General features: G+C 42.7%; 1 protein-coding gene across 1 annotated transcript in view; it reads left to right on the top strand.

Moving 5' to 3' along the window:
* The window catches only part of LOC125013583 (calsyntenin-2-like), a 255,932-nt gene extending 234,369 nt beyond the window's left edge, over positions 1-21,563 (top strand). The window contains exons 12-17 of the mRNA XM_047594375.1: positions 6,478-6,689; positions 12,118-12,288; positions 12,421-12,566; positions 13,513-13,636; positions 18,121-18,305; positions 18,451-21,563. Of these exons, the coding sequence (XP_047450331.1) occupies positions 6,478-6,689; positions 12,118-12,288; positions 12,421-12,566; positions 13,513-13,636; positions 18,121-18,305; positions 18,451-18,681 (1,069 nt within the window). The 3' untranslated portion in view covers positions 18,682-21,563. The remainder of the gene's footprint in view (positions 1-6,477; positions 6,690-12,117; positions 12,289-12,420; positions 12,567-13,512; positions 13,637-18,120; positions 18,306-18,450) is intronic.
* The last annotated feature ends 1,556 nt before the right edge of the window (positions 21,564-23,119 follow it).

Raw genomic sequence — 23,119 nt, 5'->3', positions numbered from 1 at the left:
AAGCTTCCAGTTTGACTTCCTGCTATAAACTGACAGTGTTGCTTTGCACAGAATGAACGGAGATGCCAAATATTTTCCGGAGAAGCAATTCAACTTTTTTTCCCCTGCTGATGCCTAACAACTACAATTACTGCAGGCAGTGACAAAATAATTAAGCAAGCAGAGCTAATCTTAACAACAACATTTATGTGTAACCCTGTCATACGTCTTGTTTAGTAACAACTTTTTCAACTTTTGGTTAGACACTGGATTGTGTTCTTAATGTATTTGAATACAAACACATATATTACATGCTACTTAGCCCCTAAAAATACAAACATAAACATACATCCATACCTTAAATTTTGATGCTAAAACCTTTTGTCTTATTATCCATTATTATAAATGTATTATTATGGACGATGGATGTGGAGCTGGAGCTCTGTGCATGAGAGGCACAGGTTTTATGAATGACAAGGACAATGGTTCCATTTCTATTTAGGCATCACAAAGCATTGCCAGTGAGCAACAACACAAAACACCAGGACCCTGAATTTTCACACCCAAATGGAGTATGGTTATTACTGATATTATTAATTACACCTGTGTATTTGGGTAGGTAAGAATGCCAACATTTTCCTTGTCAGGACAAAAACTCACATAAAATTAAACTATTAAACTATTAATTAAATTAATATTAACCTACTATCCACCGCTGCCATTTCCGAAAAAAAAATGTCCCAACTTTTCACAACCTTATCAAAGATGCCCACTTGCATGTTTGTGCGCTTAAGAGTTCATATAGACTTTTCTTGTGAGCATAATAAATACAGCGTGGCATTGCAGAGCTTTACTACTGTGTGTGCTGGCCAACGGCTTTATGCGTTTCTGCAACAAGAAACCACTCTGATCTGACTCTCTGTTATACTTTCTTTTAACGTTCTGTCACCACTGGAAGTGTAAGCGTGGCGTATTGTATGGACTAGCTGATGGAAAGACATCTCTCGCAGCAGTCTGACAAACACTGACTTATGATATGGCAGCACTTATAAGATTAGTTCACATAAAAACTCTGACTGGTCATACTGTTGCTTATTGTGGTTCGACAGGCTGATTATTTTAAATGAGATGAATTAAACTGAGTAAACATTAGCTAGAGGGATGAAAGGATTTATGTCATATTTTTTAGGATGGCCTAATAGCGGTTGGATTAAAACAAGAAGCTTGGGGCTCAGATGAGGTGCAGACCAACTAAGTGTTTTCACCAGTGTAACTCACAACAAAAAAAGGACTTAGCATTTACAATACATAACAAAGGAAAATCATGTAATTTGGTGACCTGAGGTAAGGATCACAGCCCCACCAATCAATCACTATCTCTTGTATGTGTGCATGGCTCCATTTTATAGGCTGCTACTAATTGCTTCTTAAGCCCTACCACTGAACCGTTGAGCTCCCTCCCCTGATCCAACATACAATACCCTGATAAATGATATAAATAAACAAATGCATGTACTCTAGATACCACTACTTTTATCAACCTCATTTAAAAGACATTACACAGCTAACACTCAGTCATAGCAATTATTTACCATCTTCAAGCATTTATCCCCCTCTCCAGTTATTCTAATGATTAGACAGAGCATCTGAGTAGACCTCACAGGTTAAAAAACATTATTCAACACAACATTTCAAAATATACAAACAGATTGCAGCACTACAAAAGAAATCTTTTCAGCCGATGCGTCTCTCTTCACAGGACAGGCAAACAACAGTATCAGCCGAGAGGCTGAGACACATCCAAAACAAACAATGCAATGCATTCGATCGGCCACAGTGTCGATCTCCCCTTACCTGAAGTGGACTGTGAATCTGTAGGGCTGCAGGGCAAGGTACCATCCAAGAATCCGTGCATTTGCCATCCCACCAGGTAGTGTCTGAGTGTTTGAATGGCCCATTTCATTGTCAAACCCTCTCTCCATAGAGTATCTGGGTTCTCTGTCCAGCAATCTGCCACTCAAAAACACAACTGGCTTCATTTGTCCATTCATCTTAATGATAATAATAATAATGAAAATACATTTTTCTTTCTATTGCATTTGGCTTTTTAATAATCTCAAAGATTAACAAAAAGGGTAAATAAATAATTAAAAGAAGAGCCTGTAAAATACATTCAGCAAAATTTTTTTTTTTTTTACAAACGTAGGTTTTTAGGTTTCCTTGAAAAAAATCTGCAGTCTGTGAGACCTTCAACGGGTGGGGGAGGGCGTTCCACAGCCTTGGAGCAGCAGACAAAAAGGCCGATCACCCATGCTGCGGAGCTTGTGGTTGCAGAACGGAGGGTACATGCTGAGGCCCGGGGGTTGAAGAATCCCTGTAGCTAAAGGGGGTATGTCCATGAATGCACTGGCGGGTGAGGAGGGAGTATTGCGCTTCCCTCAGCACATTTCTTGGGGTTGATAGTTGGTCCAGCAGCTCTGATGCACTGTAACGCCTGTTGCAAGTGGGACATATGCTCTTCCCAGGCCTGGCTGAAAATGACCACACCATGAAGGTATGCAGCTGAAAAGTCAGACACATCAGTCAAAACATAAACCGTAAGTCTCTGAAAGGTGGCTGGTGCCCCTTGAAGCCCAGATGGCATCACTTCAAATTCGTACACACCAAATGGTGTCTTGAAAGCGGTCGGCTCTCGAGCTCCTGGCGTTAGCCTTTACATGAATCCAAGGTAGTCTTTTCAAATAATGAAAAGGACCTTCATTAAATGTTTACAGATCAACTTCCAAGCAAGTCAAACGTAGACAAAGACCCTGACAATAGCTACTTGGCTTTATAACCAAAAGTTAAGTGGAAACCTGTTTATCCTGCTGTTGTCTAGTTGTTGTATTGGATGTCTTGTTTATAATTGTCCCAAAGTTAAGATGGAGTTTCTCAATTATTGTTTTAATGTACTGTACAATCTGCTGTTTGTCAATGAGTACCGCTCCCAGCCATAAATACTGTATTTGCAAACAGGCGTAAACTGCACATACAATTTGCTTCCATTGCAGAAAAAACAAATACTGTGTGCTATGAAAGATAAAATGGGAAAATAAAGTAGTAGAGGAAATAATAATAAATGTTTTTTTTTATCGACTGAGAAAGAGCAGTGTCATATTTAAAAACGCCTACACCCAATGTATAGACTCTATTACTTTTTTAAAGACCAAATGTGTAACAATACAAAGTTGGAGATCTTCTATGATTGAGGTTATGTCTTTTCTGTGATCCTAATATTGTGTAGGTCTCCCCTGTGCCTCCAAAACAGTTGTGACTCATCAGAGCATGGACATGGGCCTTCTGAGAGTGACCTGTGGTGTCTGAAAGCAGGATGTTGTTAGCGGGGCCCTTTGGGTCCAGTGGGTTGAGGGGAGGGGCCTCTGTGGATCAGACTTGTTCCAGTGCATCCCACGGATAATTGATCAGTTTGGGATCTAGTGAATTTGCAGGAATGTTTTTTGAGTTGCTCTGAAACCATTTGTATGTGTGTGTGTGTGTGTCAGGCTGCATCCTGCTGGGGAGGAATGAATACCAGGTCTCAAAGTTTCCTAGCAGAACATTGCTTGTCATAAGATGGTCAATGTTATTCACCTATCCGGTTTTAATGTTGTGGCTGATCGGTGTATGTATACTTTACCATGCAGAGATTGTTTTCATATCTGTCGTTATCATATACATACATAGTTAAAGAACATCAGAGCGGTTTTGTTGCCAGTTTAGTTCATCTGAATGTCTCATGGGCTGCATGTTGCCACTGTTAGCTATAGAGAGAGATTACGGCAGCAGATCTGTGTGTTGACCATATGCGTGACTGTCAGCAGGGGAACTTGTAACTAGTTGTTTTTAGTACTCCACGCAGATATGATGCCAGCAGAAAACGATTCACCTCACCAGTCTGAGTTCCACCAAGAGACTGAAACACAGCCCACTACCACAACTTGTCAGCAAGTGTTGACAAAAGTTCCCCCCAGCTGACGTAAACAGTATCACTCTTCCCAAATAAACGGAGATGTTAATTAATTCCACCAAATGCAATTAAATTTGTTTTGTGCTGAAGCCTAATAATGGCAATTACTTCGGGCATTGAGAAAATAAAAGCACCCAGTGCTAATCTTTGCAACAGCCCTTTTAGGCTCCCTTGTCATATTTCTTTATAATTAAGTTGGACTGGCTCCAAGTTTGTTTTTTGTTGGGTGTTTTTTTTTGTTGTTGTTGTTGTTGTTTTTTATTTATTTATTTTTCAGCTCAGCAGGCCCACACAGCAGCCTTCTCCCTGCATCACTGAGTTTGTATCTCCCACTGCTCAAAACAATGGCTCAGTGCCCAAACTGGGGAAATACGAGCGCACACACCACCGGCCGTCAGCACAAGAATGAAAAGGAGAGATTACGCGATGCCCTGGAACCTGTTTTTGACGCAAGCTGCGGCCTCAAACGACTGACTGCGGAGGATTAGAGACAATAGCTCGCTTTTATCCTGCTGCCAGGCAACATTTCAGAGGAATTTTATTTATTTATTTATTTATTTATTTATTTATGTTTTATTTTATATTCCAAGAAATGTTCTCCTTCTCCACCAGCTGAGTTCATGCAAGGACTATCAGCACATCAGCTAAAACTATGGCTTTGCATCCGAATCCATGAGAATTTAGATGAAATTGATCGCCTTCAGGGTTCATTTAATATATACTAGTTAGCTCAGAAGGCAAATTGCATTTTATTATGAAATTATGCCAGTGGTGCTGCATTATTTTGCCACTTTTCATAATGCTGTTTTAAAAAATTCACACAGAGCGAGCCAGCATGAGATAGGAGGACATAAGGATATACAAAAAAGAAATGGATTCATGCATTGCAGTATAATTTACATCAGAATGTAGGTGAGAAAATACGAGGATGTGTAGCGGCTGAAATCTTGTGGCCCAGGTTTCCGATCCATAGAAAAAAAGCTTGTTATGATTTCTCCAAGACTGTTACAGAGCTACAGTAAAGAGAGGGCAATGATGTCCCTCCCACTGACAGATGCTTGTGTGTCTGGAAGGCCTTCATTGATATGTAAAAAAAAAAAATCTGCCTTGTTTGTTCGGCTTTCACTGCCTCCTCCAGCCACTCACACCACCGCCATCAGAACCCTCAATACCCTCAGCCCTTCACGTCCCATTCTTATTTCAATATCTCGTGTTTTCCATTTGATTGATGTGTGATCTCTAGTCTTTACTCCGTGTGTATCAATGCATCACAAGGGTTGTGTGTCAGAGGCTCATTTGTGTGAAAGTGTGTTTGTGTGTGTTTGCGTGTGCGCACGGGATCGTGCTCTCTCTGTGGCTGTGTTTGAGCTCACAGCCAGCTAGCTCAGGTCCTAGAGAGCCGATATGTGTTGCTTCCTTCGAAGTTGCCAGTGGATGCTGCTGTGTGTTTAAGCGCACGCTATCTCACGCCCCCGGGCAGGCAGTGAAGGAGACATGCACATATAAAAACGCAGCAGGCGCGCCGCTGCAGGTCCGTGTCTGCTGGCTGAGCGCTAACATGACAGAACGTTTTGCGTCTTGAATAGCTGCACACGCTGTGGTCTGGATTTACACTTAACAGCTGTGGTTTCAGCGCAGCTGACAAGTCCTGTTCCTGTCCGTGAGCTTTACTCGCTGTTGCAGTGTTGCAGTGTTTTGCATTCTGATGCTGCATGAAGCTGCTTGTATGTTATTTCACAGCATGTCATGTGAAGCCCCCCTTTGGTGCTACGTCTCAACTAGCTAACATTAAATCGTGTTCAATGATGCTGTCGCTCATTATCAAAGTAACACCATACTATACCTGACCATAGACTGTTTAAATATGGACGGAACATCCCCACTCCCTTGCATTGGCCAAACTGAGGGTACTTTCATGGTGATATCGCTCACGCCATCTGGTGAGTTTAGAGCCAGGGTCTGCACAGTACAGTCAAAGAGTGGATATCAATGACCCTAACCCTAACCCTTGTATTTTTGTTTAATGAAAACCGTGCTCTGCTCTACCTCCAACAGATACAAAGAAATGCTGGATTATACACTGCACTTATTTAATTTTTTCCCAAACCTCTCACAGAGTGGTTGGCATAGCAACTTGTAGTGATCATGATGTCACATCCTGGTTCTGTAACATCAAATAGCTAACTAAAACAAAACAGAATAGTTGACACATGGGTTTCCATCAGTATTATATTAACTACACAACATGACAGAAACTATTATAAATACAGTTATCTGATGTGTATTTTAGTGTTTTGGTTCAGCCCAAGTCCCATCCGCTAACATGGAGGGGGAAGGAGCTTATGACCTATACTGCAGCCAGACGCCAGGGGGAGCTCTACTTACTTTGGCTTCACTTTTGAGGATCTTCTCCATCGTCCGTCTTTATGCGGCGGTCTGTGATCGTGACCCGCCCCTCACTCCCCTCCCTTTCTTCACCTCTCTGTGTTCAGGTGTTTTGGCGAAGACACCTGCATCACCATCCCGGACATCGATGCGGTGGTGATGGTGCTGCAGCCCAGCGAGCCCAGGATCACCATCGCAGGGGTGGAGAGACTGAGCAGGCCGGCCCCCGACTTCAGAGCGCCTGGAGGCATTGTTCTGTTCCAGGACCTCCACATCGTCAGCACAGTCACCAGGGCAGACGCCACCGCACCTCACACAGGTAAAAGCCAGCTTTTGGTCGCTGTGGTTTTAGCCACATGTTCTAGTTGAGGTAAATTCACTCCCCCCTGTCTTTTACGCCAAATCAAACCGGGGAGTGAGGGGAAGGTGAAAATCTTAATTTTGAATCCTTATTTTCTTGTGTTTGTATGTTCTGCATTGACACATTTTTTTTAAAACTGCATTTTCATCACTTGCCCTACTTTTCAGAGGCCCCGTGATGGAACGTAATGCATAAATGTACATAATTTACTTGCACAGGTTCTCTCCCAGTGATAAGCCCACGCGCCAAAAAGCACAGGTCCCGGTATATCTCACAAGTGGGAGACACATACGTACCTCCCTCGAGGTAGAAGCGTGTCTCGGCTAAATATTTCAGCGGTTCTTTTTTCTCTCCATATTTATAATTTGTTCACTCATTCATGAAGTCCCATAGCCTATTCAGTGCCAACTGTCTCGCAAAACAAATCTTCAGAGAAAGGTGCGCTTCACGACGCCTCATGAGACACTAAGTCAGCTGCAGCAGGCGTTTCTTTCATCTGCTACATCCGCACACATTGTGAATGCAAGAAAACTTGGTGGCTGCAGAGGTTAGAAAAACTGCAGCAATGCACCAAGTTGCAAGCCAATAATAAACCAATATCGCGTCACTCGCTTGTCCATCGCCTGGCAGCGTAGGTCAGTGGACTCTTTGGTTATAAAAGACTGGTAGAGAGTTGGAGCGTTGGAGAGTTTCTACTCTAACAACCCATTACTGGCGAGAGATTCCGGTCCCAAGGTATGAACAGCTTGAAACTTCTTGGAGACAGGAGTAAAGACTGTTTTGTAAATTGATTGCAGATCACATCTAAGCCCCTCTCCCCTGTTCAGAGAAAGATTTTCTAATTTGAAATCCTTTACTCTGACTTCCTTTACTCCTCTTTCAAACCATCTGTCTACGCTGACTAAAACGTGGACTTGAATGTTGAGGAAACAAAATGCATCGCAGGTGTCCACCTACGCCTATGGATGACTGAGAACCTTCACAGACGTTCAAACCTTTTCCTTCCCTTATAACCACTGCTGAAGTAAAACTCATGCATTCAAACAGAAGAAGTCGGCCAGAAGTTGGAGTCAGAGTGAGCACGGATACAAGAAAAATGGTTTAAATGAAGAGCTTTAAATTTGACTATATCCCTCTAAACTGGGCATTGCTTAGCGAGTCTGTCGGCGCAGCGGGAAGACGCTGTCTCCCTTCTGATATGCAGCATCTCCTTCACACCCGCTGTTAGATCAGAATGAGGGAGAAATGAGTAAATTAGACCATAATCAAGTTATTTTGAAAGACCCACACCTCTGATCCACGAGTCTGCCAGCAACTAAAGCCTATGAGCCGACTGCCAAGTGCGCTTTCATGCGATGGGCAGGGGGGAGCCAGGCACCCTAAAGCACATTTGATTGGATCCAGCTAATCCCCGAGTTGAAGATGAGTCATCACAAGTATTTTAACGTTTTATTGTGGAGATGAGAGAGGAATTCTGATGAGTAAATCCATTTGATGTGAGGAGCGCCGGATATGGCGCCACAAAGCAGGCTCGCCTGAGTGGAAACTTGTGTTGCGGCTACTGAAATATCATGTGCAAACCAGATAGCGTTTACCCAAGGACTGTAAAGGAATTCTCTTGCCTTGACTGGACAGCGCTAACTTCAAGGGCAAATATTCTGAATTTTAATGTTATATTATTTCCATAGAGGTTTAAAAAAATACAGGTCATAGAGGCCAGTGTGTTGGAAAATTTGGACTTTTTTTTTTTTTAATTTAGTGCAGCTTATACCTCTAAATAAGTGCTGTATACTCGTATCACACTTAAGGACAAGTACCCCTTCTCACCACCTATAAACAGCCTTTTGTTCTTGCCAATATGTTCACTCAATTTCCTGCTGTACAGTCCGTCCCTCTCCCTGTCCCTAAGCTACTGCAGACTCCCTCCTGCTGAGTAAGACCTGTACCTACCAGAAGACTGATTCCCAGGGTCGCATTGCCTTGACCGGCAGCAAATGAGTATGACATTTAAATCTCTGCGGCTCCAGTCTCACTCAACGATCTGACCGCCGAGGCAGGAGCCGCCCGGCTCGGCCACGGGCCCCGCCGCCGGCAGCCAATTAGGAGCAGATAAGCAAAGCGAGAGGGAGGTTTTAGCTCTCCATTGTGTGTAATGCGACGAAGGAATAGGAGCAGAAAGTGGCATCGCTTTCAGGAGTCGGCAGCTCTTTATGCGAGTGAAACGGAGACTCCAGCTGGGGGGAATAGATTAGCTGGAAGCCACAGAAAGACACAGAAATGGAAAGAAAAAAAGGAAAGAAAGAGTAGGAGAGATGCGAAGGGAGAGAGAGTGTGTGCGACTGTGGTAGAGGGAGTCACGATGAAGTTCCATACTGAGCAGATTTCTCTTTCTTTCAGGGCTTAAAGGATTCAATATGAATTGCGCATTTCTTTTGCGGGGCATGTAATAAGTTTCTTTTGGACCCTGCTAAGCACCCCCTCGACCTCTTCCATGCTTTGTCTCTGTCATTCATTTGTCTTTTGCCTTGTTTCTGTCTCTCTAAACTACAGTGCGTTTTCAAGGCTTATTCCAAAGCCACGGTAACACTTCCTTCTCAAACTCATCATTTTAAATGATTTAAACATGTTGACCCACTTCTTTTGATGGCCATCCTTTGTTCCTGTCTCCTCTACTTTGCTTTAAAGTTTTCCTTTGGTTTGGTTCTTTTTTTTTTTTTTTTTTTCCACTCGGTCACTCTCAGTGGCTCTCACGGTCTCTTTTTATCTCCTCTCTTTTCTTTGTAAGGGGCATAGCATGAGTCTGTTTTTTCTTCATTCCTCCCACACTGTATCAGATCAGCATTGGCTGCAAGATCACACAAGCTCTTCCATGGACATAGCTGCACTCAAGCTGTACTGGCTTGTGTTAGCTCTCGTCCCCTTTTACTACTCTCTTCACATCCAGTCAGAATTTAACACCAAGCTGGGCCAGGCCCAGACGCCTCAGTCGCAAGCACAAACGATCGGGAAGACGGATTGATCTCTCCTCTAAAGCAAGGCCGGACAACTTCTCCAGAAGAGCGGCTAGAGCGGCTTCTAATGTGTGCATGTCTTTGTCATGATTTCGCTGTGTTGCATTTGTGTGATTGTCACATAATGCATTGTTCTTGAAGAGGTTTCGTAAAAAAACGCTTTCATCCGTCCCTCCCCACAACGAGCCGGTCTCTGAGGAGCTTTGAGAGAGAGTGAGCACTCAAGCAAGCAAGTCCAGCTAGCTTTGCAGTTGGGTAGTTAGTTGAAACATGTCACTGGTTGATTCTCGAGCACTGGAGTATTGATGCTGAGCCATGATGACTGCAAAAACTGCAAGAATAGTTAAGAAAAGTTATTTTTTTTATCTACATATTTTAATTTTCCTTCTTCAGAATTGCCAAACTCTTTACACTGTAGGTCTTCAGCAGGGGGTCTGTGACCCCTAGGGGGTCTGCATAGGTACTGTAGGGGGGTTGCAAAATCTTTGGTTGAATAGACATTTTTATATATATTTTTTTGATTTCCCCCTGCAAATTTAAATCTCTTCAATTACACATTATCGCGATTCCAACATGGGGATAAATGGAGGCAGAAGACGTTATCTTTCAGTCAGCACTTCACTCATTGATCGATACAGGAGCTGTCTGTCATACAGAGCGCCGCACTAGTCCAGACCTTTCAATATAAGCTACCTGTACACAGCAGGCCCCGCCCCTATCGCTGCCGAGCCAACGACGAGGCTGCATATTACACGCTGACTCTGTCAGGTTCCCTGCAGTTGACCAAGAGCCTATTCGGTCCCCAGGTGAAATCCAAGAGGCACGCTGCAATATTAGCAGAAGAGAAGCTAACACTGTAGCTCGTTCGTATCAACATCCATTCAACCAAGGTTAGATAAGTTGTGTGCTTCTCCTCAGGGGCAGACATCTCACTAATGTGGGAGTATGTGTGCCATCACATGAAAAAAAAAACGTTGTACACCCCTGCTTTACAGTGACACAGACACATTTTTCGAGCGTTTATATTTTTCTGTTTTTTAATTATGCCGTACTATTAATCCTTTAAAACATGGTTATAGCTGGCAGTAGTTCCTCAGAGAGGGGGGATTGGTCCGAGTAGATCAGCCACAACCATGTAGATTCCTCTGAGAATAGCCACCGTGCTAACTGTTTGACTGACCATGGCTAGAGACGCAGTAATTCTGGTTACACAGTATAAAGTTTGCTAACATTAGGTAGCCACAATAAGCTTATAGTCCTATCAGATCAGCTATTACTGTGGCAGCCAAAGTACTAACTACATAGAACTTTGAAATGTTACTCAGTACAAGGGGAAACAAGAAAGGATCAAAACCTTATACCATATGCCATTGCTCAGGCTGCAGCCTTAATGAAATCATTTACCACCTGCTCTCCTGAAATAGTGAGCTAATAGAGGCTTAAAAGCAACATAAACATCCTGCAACATCCTTTCTACTGAAAGCAATAAGCACAACAAGCCTTTAAAGAAATGCCCTAACATCCCAAAACAACACAGTACCTTCTGTCCTGGAATACAACTGTCTTTTCTGTTTTGCTCACTCCCCCTCTTTACTCCGCCGCATCTCTGCCTCCCCCCCTGGACATCCCCCTCCAAACACACACGGTACCTATCTGTCTTTCTCCACTGAGAAGCTGTTAAATGGGCATAGCCTGTTCCCTCCCTCGGGAACATACAGCGAGGGAGAATTCCGGGAAGTAGTGGAGTGGGGGTGGAGGCTAGTGCTAAGCAGGCTGTCAAACAGCCCCAGCAGCCACCCCGAACTACTATGATGAGAACTGTCTGAAGGGAATCTGCTTCCTCAGCCGCTCATGGCTCAGTATCTGTTCAAAGAGTTCACAGGTAATTGGAATCCAGGAGTTAGAGTAGGTGGGTTGTTTCATGTGCTGTTCGGATCGCGGTTCTTCAAAGTGTGCAGCGGCGTTTTGTTTTTCTTCATTTTCTTCCTATAGCATGGCAACATCAGTTAGACTGCTGATATGTGGCATTTAAGGACACGTCTATCCACTGTCTGCATTTGACACATTGTGTTTTATTATTAGTTTGGTTCATTAAGTGAGATGAGGGCAAAGTCATCTGAGCTAAAGTAACCATAGAGGGAAAATGAAAAATTGCCTTCCAAACAAGTGCAGCGCAGCTCATTAGAAGTGAGAGCATACTCTAATCTAAAAATAGAAAGTGACCCCAAATGTGGAGTTAGACAGCCAACACTTCCTTATGCTTGTAAAGCACAGATCAACACGGGATAAGGGCAAACTGGTTCTGATCTGTGCTGGCGCGACCATCAGACTTGGCAAATCGCCTCATTTCTGTGTTTCTCTGTGTGTGTGTGTAGCAAATCAACCCGGTGAGCTGGAGGAAATCATTCATAACTTGGACTACTGTGATGTCCTGGTGCTGGGGGAGGAGCTGAACCCAGAGCAGGAGTCTCTGCAACTGCAGCGAAGCGCTCTACTTGGAAAACACCTCGATGCCACCAATTCCACCTCTGGCATGTCCATATACGGTAGGTTGCCATCCCAACCACATCAAATCTTCATCTGGTGTGTTCTCATTTGTCTCCCCAGAACATTTATGCACCTGCCGGTGCTACGTACCATCTGGAACAACCCTCTGCTATCCCTGCCTCCTTCCACAGGCGTGGACTCCATGTCCAACTATGAGCAGGTGATCCGACAGGTGCGCTATTACAACTGGCAGCCGGGACAGCTAACGGAGAGAAGATTTCGCTTGACCTGCTCCGAGCTCAACGGACGCTACACCAGCAACGAGTTCACCCTTGAGGTCAGTGCGCAATAGCCTGCAACTGCAGACGCAAAAGCGTAATCAGAGAAACTTGCCTCTACTCAGACAGATTGAGGTGGACGGAACTGAGAAGGTGAAACAATTTGTTTAGTTTATTCTAGGAATCTGTTAATCATTTCTGGAGTAATTCTGCCTAATTTCGCCGTGCCGCATTTCTCATTAATGTGCCTTCACACTTTAGAGAATCAGTTACAGATGATTGTTGCATTGTTTCCCTCTTGGTACACTAACTTTAACATTCAGTCCAAGTAGAAAAATGGACCTCAGAGGGACTGCAGTGGGAACACTTGAACGTTTTTCGAGAAACAACTGCTCTGAAACAACCAAACAATTCACCCAGTGCACAAATGCATCTTAAACAGCAGACAGGGATGGTGACACAGCCTGGTTCAGTATATACAAAAGGGAGCCACTGTGCAACATTGAACACTTCATCTGCTCCTGCAGAGACCCTCAGCTGTTCTACAGTGAGTCAGACTTCTCTGGCTGCAGAAACCTGTAATACCTGTAACACACTATTCTTGATAAATAACAAACCCGGCTCAGTGTGTCAGGGAACCACAATTTGTTTTTTGTTCATGTTCTGAACAGCTGGATTTATAGACTCCGTTGTTTACATGAGGGATACTAACAGTACACAGGTTGAGCATCATAGGGTGAGCTGTGAAGTCTAGAATACATTTCCACTTGTACTGAGTCCACCCTGTCCCCCAACAGACATAAATACATTCCTTCCCCATGCCCCCAGCCTTATTCTAAAATCTGAACCTGGAGTCCGCACTTCATTCTGTGTAATATCAGTTGGGAGAGTTGAGGCAAGTTCAGGCGCACAGGCTGCAAAGCTGGGACCGGGCAGATAAGAATGAATATGTGATAACTTTACATTCCACAATCATCACCTCTGCCTCATTTGTCCCCCAACCAGGTGAGCTTCCTGCACAGCTCAGAGGCCGAGGAGCACGTCAGTCACATGGTAGCCCCGCCTCAGTACATGCAGGTGGTCCACCATCCGTCCATGATCCATGACCTGTATCCCAGCCACAGCTCAGGTACGGAAACACACATTTTATTTTTATGCATTTTCAACAAGTGACACGTCAATTAATCGTTTCCAACTTGGATTTGAAGACTGTTTTCAGTCCAGTACATGTTGAGGATGTGAGAGAGGCATAAAGACACACCAGTTCACTCCTACACATGAGCATATTTTACAGTATAGAAGAACAAAAGGAAAATTAATTGCATTTCCCCGTATTAAAAATCTACTCATTTTATATAATATTTCACTTGAATTGTGCTCCAGAGATCAAACCAGGACGGAAATTGCTTGTATTCCAAGACATATTTAGTTTTAATTGAACAATTTCAATGTATGTTTTTATTCAGTTTGAGATGAAAGACCCAAATTAATTTTTTTGTGCATTATGCATATCTTTAAAACATCCATTTATGGAGGAGGAACTAGCTAACAGAACTAGAATGTGATATTTTGACTATTATGGTGTCTGACTCTTTTATCTAGCAGATACCTCTTCTGCAAGAGGCACAATTCTGCTTAACTAATCTTGCGCACACAATGTTTGTTGTTGGAGAAACCACTATGAATATATCATACTACACTAATAATACTGTCTAATAATGCTGGTACTGTAAGACTGGGCGAAAGTTTCAGAGTTGATGTGTAAATTTGATCAAGACATGTGTGGTGTGAAGCCACAACATGTGATGTTTTGAGTAGTGTCCTGAGCATAGACTGTATAAAATATGGACAACATGGCCCCATTGCTGCCAGACTTACACACATTTTTGTCTAATTAATGCTATGCTGCGCACCAGTTACAAAGACGTGTTATACGCTGTACTATTTCTAAAAACATTTTTTCCAACTCTTGGCCAAACAGAATGGCATGGCCTGACATCATCATGGTGTCATATCCTGTTTCTATAGCAGCAAATAACTAACTCAGGCAAAACCTATCCAAAGAGGTGAGGTGTACGCGTTTTAATTTGGCCCAAGTCTCATCCACTAACATGGAGGGGGTGGATCTCATTACCCTTACTGCAGCCAGTCACCAGGGGGAGCTCTAGTGGCTTCACTTTTGAGGAGCTGCTCCGCTGTCCATCTTAATACAGTCTAGCGTCGTGACTAAATCAATTTAAAGCCTTTTAAGTTAGACAGGTTAAAGAGCAGCACTCTCAGATTCAATTTTCATCAGAACATGAGCCTGGTAACATTTCATTACGAGCCACGTTTCAACTAAGACAGAGAAACAAAAATATACCTCTGCAAGCAGCTGGAAAGTTCTACAACCGATCAGTCCCATTTTGTTATAAACAAATTCAACTCCACGGCCCTGCATGATGCATGTATGTATGTTCCTTTTATTCTTTTGTCCATCACCTCGTAAAGCCCAGCCAAACAGTTTGATTGGCCCGGCAGATCTTGGCCAGTGAATACTTAGATCCCAACAGAGCTATTCCAGACCAACATCACCCCGCAAATGTTTCGTGTCTCGGCGCTACATAGGGATAGCACTCTTTTGGGATATATAAATGCCTAAGAAATGTGGAAATTGACTTGACAAGGCATACATGGGCGCTCCCAAAGGTGAGCCTTAGCAAACAGAGGGTGAGATAAAGGGAAACACACTGAGGAGCCACTGCTGCAGAAAGAAAGAAGAAGGAGTTTTTATGTCAGCCATCCATCCCAGGGTAAACATGGCGAGATCCAAGGGAACGTTTGGTTCCGCTTTCTAGTTTGTTTATCGCGCCGCTCATCAGTGCTGCCGCTCTTGTACACAGCGATCTAGGCCCTCCCAAATGATGCAGCGGGCTCGTTCCCCTCCCTCGGCACATGCGAGCGATCAGAAATAAAAAGAGCATGGCGAGGAAGGGGGAGACATTGGTCTTAATCTACCACACGAGGTTTAATTATTCATCAGACTCTAATGGATTCTACTTAGAGTCCTGGAGAGTTCAGTGGCCGATGCTGTTAACAGTGCGGAGAGTTGGAGGCCGTGTGAAGTGTGTGTGGGTGTGTTTGAAAAGGAGGTCAGGAGAGCACAGAGGTAGGTGAGCGGTTGGAAATCAAAGAGCGACATCTGGGGAAAATAAAACCAGAAAGAGAGGAGTTTCCAGTCATTTGGGCCACGACGTGCTTTGGGCGCACGTGAATGTTTCCTGTGATACCCTGCTGAACGTGTGAACCAAGGGGGAAATGTCACGGAGTGTGTGTGTGTGTGTGTGTGTGTGTGTGTGGGAGGGTGCTCTTGCAAACATTCGACTGAAGTTACTCGGGAGGAGGGGAGGAGGGGAGTGAGGGAGGGGGGCGCATGAAGCTTCACCCCAAGGAAGATCAAAGGCTGTGGATTTAGTGTGAAAATCTAGGAAGTAGACTGAATCAAATGATCATCTGAAGAGCCCTCTGTGAGCCCCAACAGACGCACACACGCACACACACACCAGGAGGGACTAGTGCAGAGAGGGCAGGCGCAGAGAAGTCATGTTATTTCAGCAGGCTGGAGATCAGAGAGGACCAAATAAACATTAGTTCAAGAGAAATCCCTCGGTGTGTGTTGTGGTTATGCTACTAAATAGGGCCTATGATACATCTTTGCAGTCATGTACTACACAGACACCAAATGTGTTGAAGATTTTTTTTTTTTTTTGGTTGTTGATTTTTTTTTCCTAAATGGATTTGAAACTGTGTAGATTACACGTCTGCGTCTTCGGCTCTTTAGCTTTCATCTGTACGGATCTAATCAGCAAATTTAATAAGTATGAAGCAGTTAACAGTTCTTTCTCAATTACTTATTAAAAAATAAATAATAATGGGCAAGAAACTTTTACCCAATTAGTTTGTGTCTATAGAAAAGGACAACTGCACACCTTTGAAAGTGGTCAGGTCAGGTTTCAGCCTGGTGTAAATGCAATCAAGTAAACACGCTCTTTAAAACAAACTGATTTCAGGTGTCATTTCACCTGACTCCTCCTCACAACTGAACATTGACTGAGTTTAATGTCCATCATCATTTAACAGGTGCCGTGACATACAGTTGGTCCAGTGGCCCCACACATCGCAGCCTTTGATTATAAAAAGGAAAAAGGAAAGGGAAAAGAAAAACACAGATAAAAATAGAAATGGAAATGGGAAGTATGAATAAGTCATTGCTCAGTGACCAACCTTTCCTTTTTAACATAATGCCCCAAACAACGCTGAAAGAACGGAGCGTGCAAGATACGAATCGCTGTATTGACAGTGTGCATCAGTGGTGAGTGCCTCATTTACCCCGGAGTGTCTTTAATTTATCTAAGTAAGGCTTAGCCCCAAACAGCCCCCTTCATGTTATTAATGTCTCTCTTAAGAACTGCCCATACTAATTACTAATTAATGCGTCTGCAAAGTAGCTGAGAGTAATTTAGTTATATTTATAACATGATGTTGGGATAGAATTTATTTAATAGAGATATTATTAACCTCCTTCATCTTAGCATCGTTTTTACATGTGATTTTACAATTTCTTAAATTTTCAGGGATAAAATTTTGTTCTTCTAAGATAACATGTCAAACATTTAGCTCATTACAGTCACTAACCTACTGACCTTTCCTAATTCCTATCATTAATGAAAAAAATAAGTTTTTACAGATTGATTGTAACATAAACAGCCACAGCTTTCTTTTTTAATTGCTTATAATGTTTGAATTGAAGTGAATGAAGATCTTTCAGTCATATGCTGGCTTTTCTTTAAGCTCTATTTTTGGTCTCCTCCTCCAGCTTTGTCACGACAAAACATCCGCCTGCTGCTGCTGGAGGTTCTCACGCAGCGGTTAGAGTGACTCAAAACCAAAAGACTGCAGGGCCGTAAAAGGGTTATCCGATTCATTTCTCACAAGTGGGCCCTTTCTTATTGCACATCATTTCGTGAGGTGGGAAATATAGAAAAAAATATATTGATTTGCGCCACTTTAAAAGTAACAAAATGGAACTAATGAAGTCAGGAGAACCGGTTATCGATCCGTTGCGAAAGTGGACACTCACGCAGGTGTCGGAATAAAAAATAAATCTCCCCCCCAAAAAAAATACTGATTAGTGGAGCGTTAAGGCGGCAAAATACGAAGGATTCATGTGCATAAAATAGTGCGACACTGACCACGAACAGGCCATTTTCGTGATTAACAAATTACTTTTACATAATGACGCAAACACAACAACAAATAAACCACCCACAAAATACAGAAGTCGTGGGGGTTTTTGTTACTATTATTATCATTATTTATTTATTGACTTCTATTGTAACTGGCGGCATGGACTTTGTTCTGATTTTAGGTGCCTTGTATAGGTTCTTATGTATACCCATTACAGCGCCGCACTAAACTCCTAAAGGTCTTCTGACAAAACTCATAAATCATGAACTAATTATAATAAATGTAGTGTTTATTCTAGTGTCTGAGTGTTGTGCTGCTTTGGTCTGGCTGTAAACCTTCCTTAAAGTTCTGTCCACTGCCCTTTTCCACTTCCCTGTCTTGTCTCAGGTGTACCCAGTGCCGCCACCGTGGTCATCGTCATGTGCATCGCCGCCCTGGTAGTGGTGGTGGTGCTGGGCATATACCGCATCCACCTGACCCACCAGCAGGAGGTGAAGCTGGCGGAGACGGCTAAAGAGGCGGACGTGACCTGGGACGACTCTGCTCTGACAATCACGGTCAACCCTATGGAGGTAGGAAGAAAGGAGAGGGATTCAGGGAGTGGGGAAGGATGTGGAGGCTCAAAATCCCTCAAAAAGGCACAAATCACTGGAAATTCTGGCTTTTAAAAGAAATTTCTGATTACTACGTTTGTGAAAATATGCAAATGTTTCTCAGAACCTGGAGGAGCCCCAGGCTGCAGAGGAGGAGGCCAGCGAAGAGGAGGAGGAGGAGGAGGAGGATGAAGAAGAGGAGGAGGAGGAGGAAGACGACGAGGAAGAGGAGGAGGACGACATCACCAGCGCCGAGTCAGATGACAGCGAGGAGGACGTGGATGTCCAGCTACCCAGGATGCAACGCTCAAGCAAGAAGGGCCAAAACTGGGACAAAACAACAATATCCTATTGAAACACTCCCTCACAGTCGGTCACAAATGCACACATTCTTCAACATGTCCATTCTGAAACCTCAAATCAGACGGTTGAAACAAAAAGACTTCATGTGACATCGATGCCCTAAAAAATGAGGTAATATCTCCCCCTACTGGAAGACGACACTGAAACACACACACACACACCAGACACACAAACACACTCACATGGTGCGATGATTTAACCTCGTCAGAAAACCCTCCCGTTTTATACAACCGATAAGAAATAATATGACACTAAAACTGCACCTCAGTCAAATGACTTTCATCCTTCTTAACGGAATTACAAATTTAGGTCATCCCCCGACAGGAGTTTTCCTTTGAACGTTTTCTCCCATTACGATCTAATCCACAGCCAGAATCTTAAATAAAATAAAGTTAAATGGAAGATATTTTGTCAGTTCAACCCTGCACCGCGCATTCAGTCTGACGTGTCAAATTTCACAGTGAGATTTATGATGTCCCATAAAAAATAAAAAATATGAAAAAAAAAAAATGCAAAACAGCCTTTATTTAAGAAAGTTGTGAAAGTTAAAAAGAACTGAGACTATTTTTGGTTTGTATACTTCATGTTATTTATCTGTCTTTATTCAAGCCTCCACGGCGAAGCCAGGTGATTTTACAGAAAATAGCATATTTTCAATGGTACTCAAAAACAAACAAAAAGGAAAAAGACAGGTGTGCTGTCGCAGACTGGCCGAGGGGTCTGCGCCCTGGGCCTCTGGAGAAGACAGAGGAGTCTCCTTGTACATTTTTATACGCTCCTCTCTTGTAAATACTGAGTATAGTAGGTGACACCCCTTTCCTCCCTCTCTCCCTCCCTCTCTCCCACCTACCAAACCGACCCCCACATTATCCCCCTCCAGCATCATCCCGCCTGTACTCAGCACACGCCACCTCTTCATGTGTATGTGCACACCGTGAACCCTTAGCCTGCAGGAGACTTTCCACGCCCGACCCCTGAGTCCTCTGTGTGTGTGTTTCTAGCTCAGTGTTCCCATCATTCCAGCTGACAGCGCCGGTGGGTTTGTTTAGGCGGATGTGCCACTGCCTCCATAGTGACTGGATCAGCCCTAGGTGAGATTTCGGTGTAAAGATATATAGCAGACAGGGAATAGCATCCCCTCAGTGCTAATGCCTCAAGTGTGGCACGAGCACAACACTGTTAACTCCACTCGCTCACTCCTACTTGTCATTAATGCTGCATTACAGAGTTAGGAAGAGTTGGAAAGGAAAAAACTCCCAGTTTCCATCAAGGAAAAATACAATCAGTGGAAAGACCTCTACTAGTTGTGACAAATAGCAACAGGGAACTACAAGATTAGTTTTGTAACATTAACGTCACGCTCCTTGTATTAAAATACAGTACAGTAAAAAAAAATAATGTATATATAGAGAGGATATATATAGATAAACAGATTATGAAAAAATCTTTGAACATCTTTATATTAATTATCTCCACACGGCTTACTGGGACAAAAAGTCACTAGCAAATGTTATAGAATGTGTTGCATCTAAATAAACAAGTTTCCCTTCAGAAGTTTAAAACAATGAACACAGAGCTAAAAGTAGACAGGATATTTTAAATTGATTTTCAGCGTAGTGACTTTCATTTCGAGGAAGGACTAAATGTGTCACAGTTTAACCCTGTGAAGCCTCAGAAACATATAAATTAATAATAATATATAAGGAAATGGATCACCAGGTGAACTTATGTAACATAAGGCTGCACAGAAAAATCAAAATCATAATATATACATATCTAAAATAAGAGCATATACATAGAAAAAACTGAATTTATAAAAACTAATTCAGATGACATTTCAATTTATTAATCAGCTGAATTAAATAAATACAAAATGATAAAGAAAATGGCAAAAAGGTGGACTGGATTATGATCTGCAATACAGAAGTAGGTTGTAGGTTGTGGTAGTAAATAGGTTGCTATCCTTACTGTAATATTTTCAAAATGGTACATTTTTTCCCTGAAAAAAAAAAGAAATATATCTATCTTTCTATATACATATATAGTGCCATGTATTAACCATGTATCAAATGGTATACTTGATGATATGGAGTTAAAGTAGTTGATAATTGTTTGTAGCCAGAAGCAAGGCTCCAAATCAGAAAATCAGACTCTCATGTAAAGCAGCGTTAATGGAACGAGTTTAGATTTTAATGTCACTTTGTATAAACCCCACTGCATTAGCCACAACTTCAGGCCTCTGCATTGTGAAGTTGCCTGGTGCAACTTAAAGAGGGTGGATGGTGAGATGGTGGGGGGTGGGGGGTAGTAGAATTTTGGCAGTGTCACATTCGTCCCGATCAGAAAACCCAGTCAAAATTCACCTTGAAGTGAAAGGGCATTAATCTCTGACCATCCTGAGTCCAGTCCGTCTGTAATGTCTGAGAAGTATCAATAAATGGCAGAAGAAAACAGAAATAACGGCGTGTACATGTGCGTGTATACAGTTTGCCACAGATTAATGAAAAGGTTTGTCGCCACCACCGGGAAATGTCCTCCTCTACCGTAGTGAGCCTTTGCTGTTAAGATCTCATATGTTGTTTAAGAGTTTTCTTCATCTACTGTGACACCTGGTCTTGTGACGTCACCTCCCTCCTTGCACCCCCCTCCCCTTGAAATCTTTGGTGGATTTTGCATCGGCCCGAGCCCTAATGTTGTCCTGACGTTTGTTTTAGAAGAGGACTGTGACTCTGAAACCTTGTATAATGTGTAAAAGGTTTTTTTTTTTAGTTTTTTTTTTTTCTCTCTCTCTGGACTCTTTGGTCTGTTTTCCTTTGGAATGGTCACTACAGCACTTTCTGTAAATTGGCCAATAAAAACTTGTTTTGGAATCTAGCTGTGGGTCTCGTATTTGTGTGATGCTGTGTGCCTAGGAGTGTACATCCTATTGTACAAGGTTTTCAAAAAGTTTGACCAGTGAAGGATAAATGGGTTCAATCTCAACTGAATAACAAAAAAGTTTAGAAAAAAAAAAGACAGAGAGAAGTAGTACGATGAAAAATGAACCTCATACCTCAACAAAAACATCTGACCTTGGTGTATGAGCAGATTTCTCGAAGGACATCGATTTAATTGAATTCAATCATCCGTTATCTGAACTGCTTAGCCTCTCCAGGGGAAGCGACACTGATCCGCGCTGGATTACTTCTTGTTCTTTTGTAAGAGCCTCAGAACTGTATCGAATAAGCCAGCAAACATGAGAGGGCTGTTGAAAAGAAATCATCAACAGTCTGCAGGCTCTTGCTTTGTATTTCACCCGAGCACTTTAAATGATTTTTATCCGTATTTATTAGGATTCTACTCACACTATCAGGCAAGGCATTGGTATTAACATTAGCATCTTATTAGTTCTTTTGTCTTTGTATAACAGAGGAGAGAGACCGGACTCATTGTCGTCATCAGAAAATGAAGTCTTTATCAGTAGAGTCAACTGTTGAGCTGGGTGCTCTCCATGGTGCTGAAATGTTGCTCGGTTCAGACACTTGCTACATTTACACTGATAATCAGAATAAAGATAAACTGCTCCAGTCAGAACAGAATTAAACTAACCATCTAATTCATAGCTATGTATTACATAATGTATAGGGAAATATGTGCACCTATGATGTAAATCTCTGATCGTATTGTTTCTCTCTCAGTAGAATAAAAGCATTCTCTCTGAGCATGTCCACCCCACATCAGGTAAACATCCGGTCAAGTGTCCCAGAGCGAGTGTAGCATGGCAGTGTTTGCCAAGATGAATGAAGCTGGAGTTGATGTGGGTTAAGGTGGCTCCACCACATACACACGTTTTGGGTTCTGTGAACACATATATCTGATCAGACTGTTTACTTGGCGCCAGTTTAAACTGTGAAGTTTGAATCAGAATTATTTCAGTGAGAGGGGAAACTATTGTCTATGTCAATGTAGGTAGTGGCACTTTATACTGCCATCTTTATTTTAATAGAAGCCAGGAAAAAAAGGGACGAGGTCTGGGTGTATTAAATTCCAGACATCACCAACTTACAAATGACAGCCAGCGTCTCTCTGCTTGCCATGATCTTGACTCCCTGACTATTTTTACTGTGGCCGTGACAAAGAAAGCATTTTAGCAGATTATAAAAGGCACAGCTGTTGGCTTAAGCCTCTGATTATTTGAAGTGTCGTTCCAGGGGACCGGGTCAAATAAGGGTCCCACTCAGATTGGAAATGCTCAGAAAGGACCTCCTCCACCTGTGGTCCGAGTGACCCAGCCTCAAATGAGTCTTTAAGCTTCCTGCCTGTGTTCACACGTGTTCTTAGAGCTGGCTCAGGATGCATACACACCAATCATCCATAACATTATGACCGACTGATCACTGGTGAATTCCACTGATTAACCATCATGGTACCTGTCAGTCAGTTAATGGACA

Source organism: Mugil cephalus, chromosome 9 (assembly GCF_022458985.1).
Source record: "Mugil cephalus isolate CIBA_MC_2020 chromosome 9, CIBA_Mcephalus_1.1, whole genome shotgun sequence".
Taxonomy (NCBI): domain Eukaryota; kingdom Metazoa; phylum Chordata; class Actinopteri; order Mugiliformes; family Mugilidae; genus Mugil; species Mugil cephalus.
The sequence above is the reverse complement of the archived record's forward strand: the minus strand, read 5'-3'. Positions and strand labels throughout refer to the sequence as shown.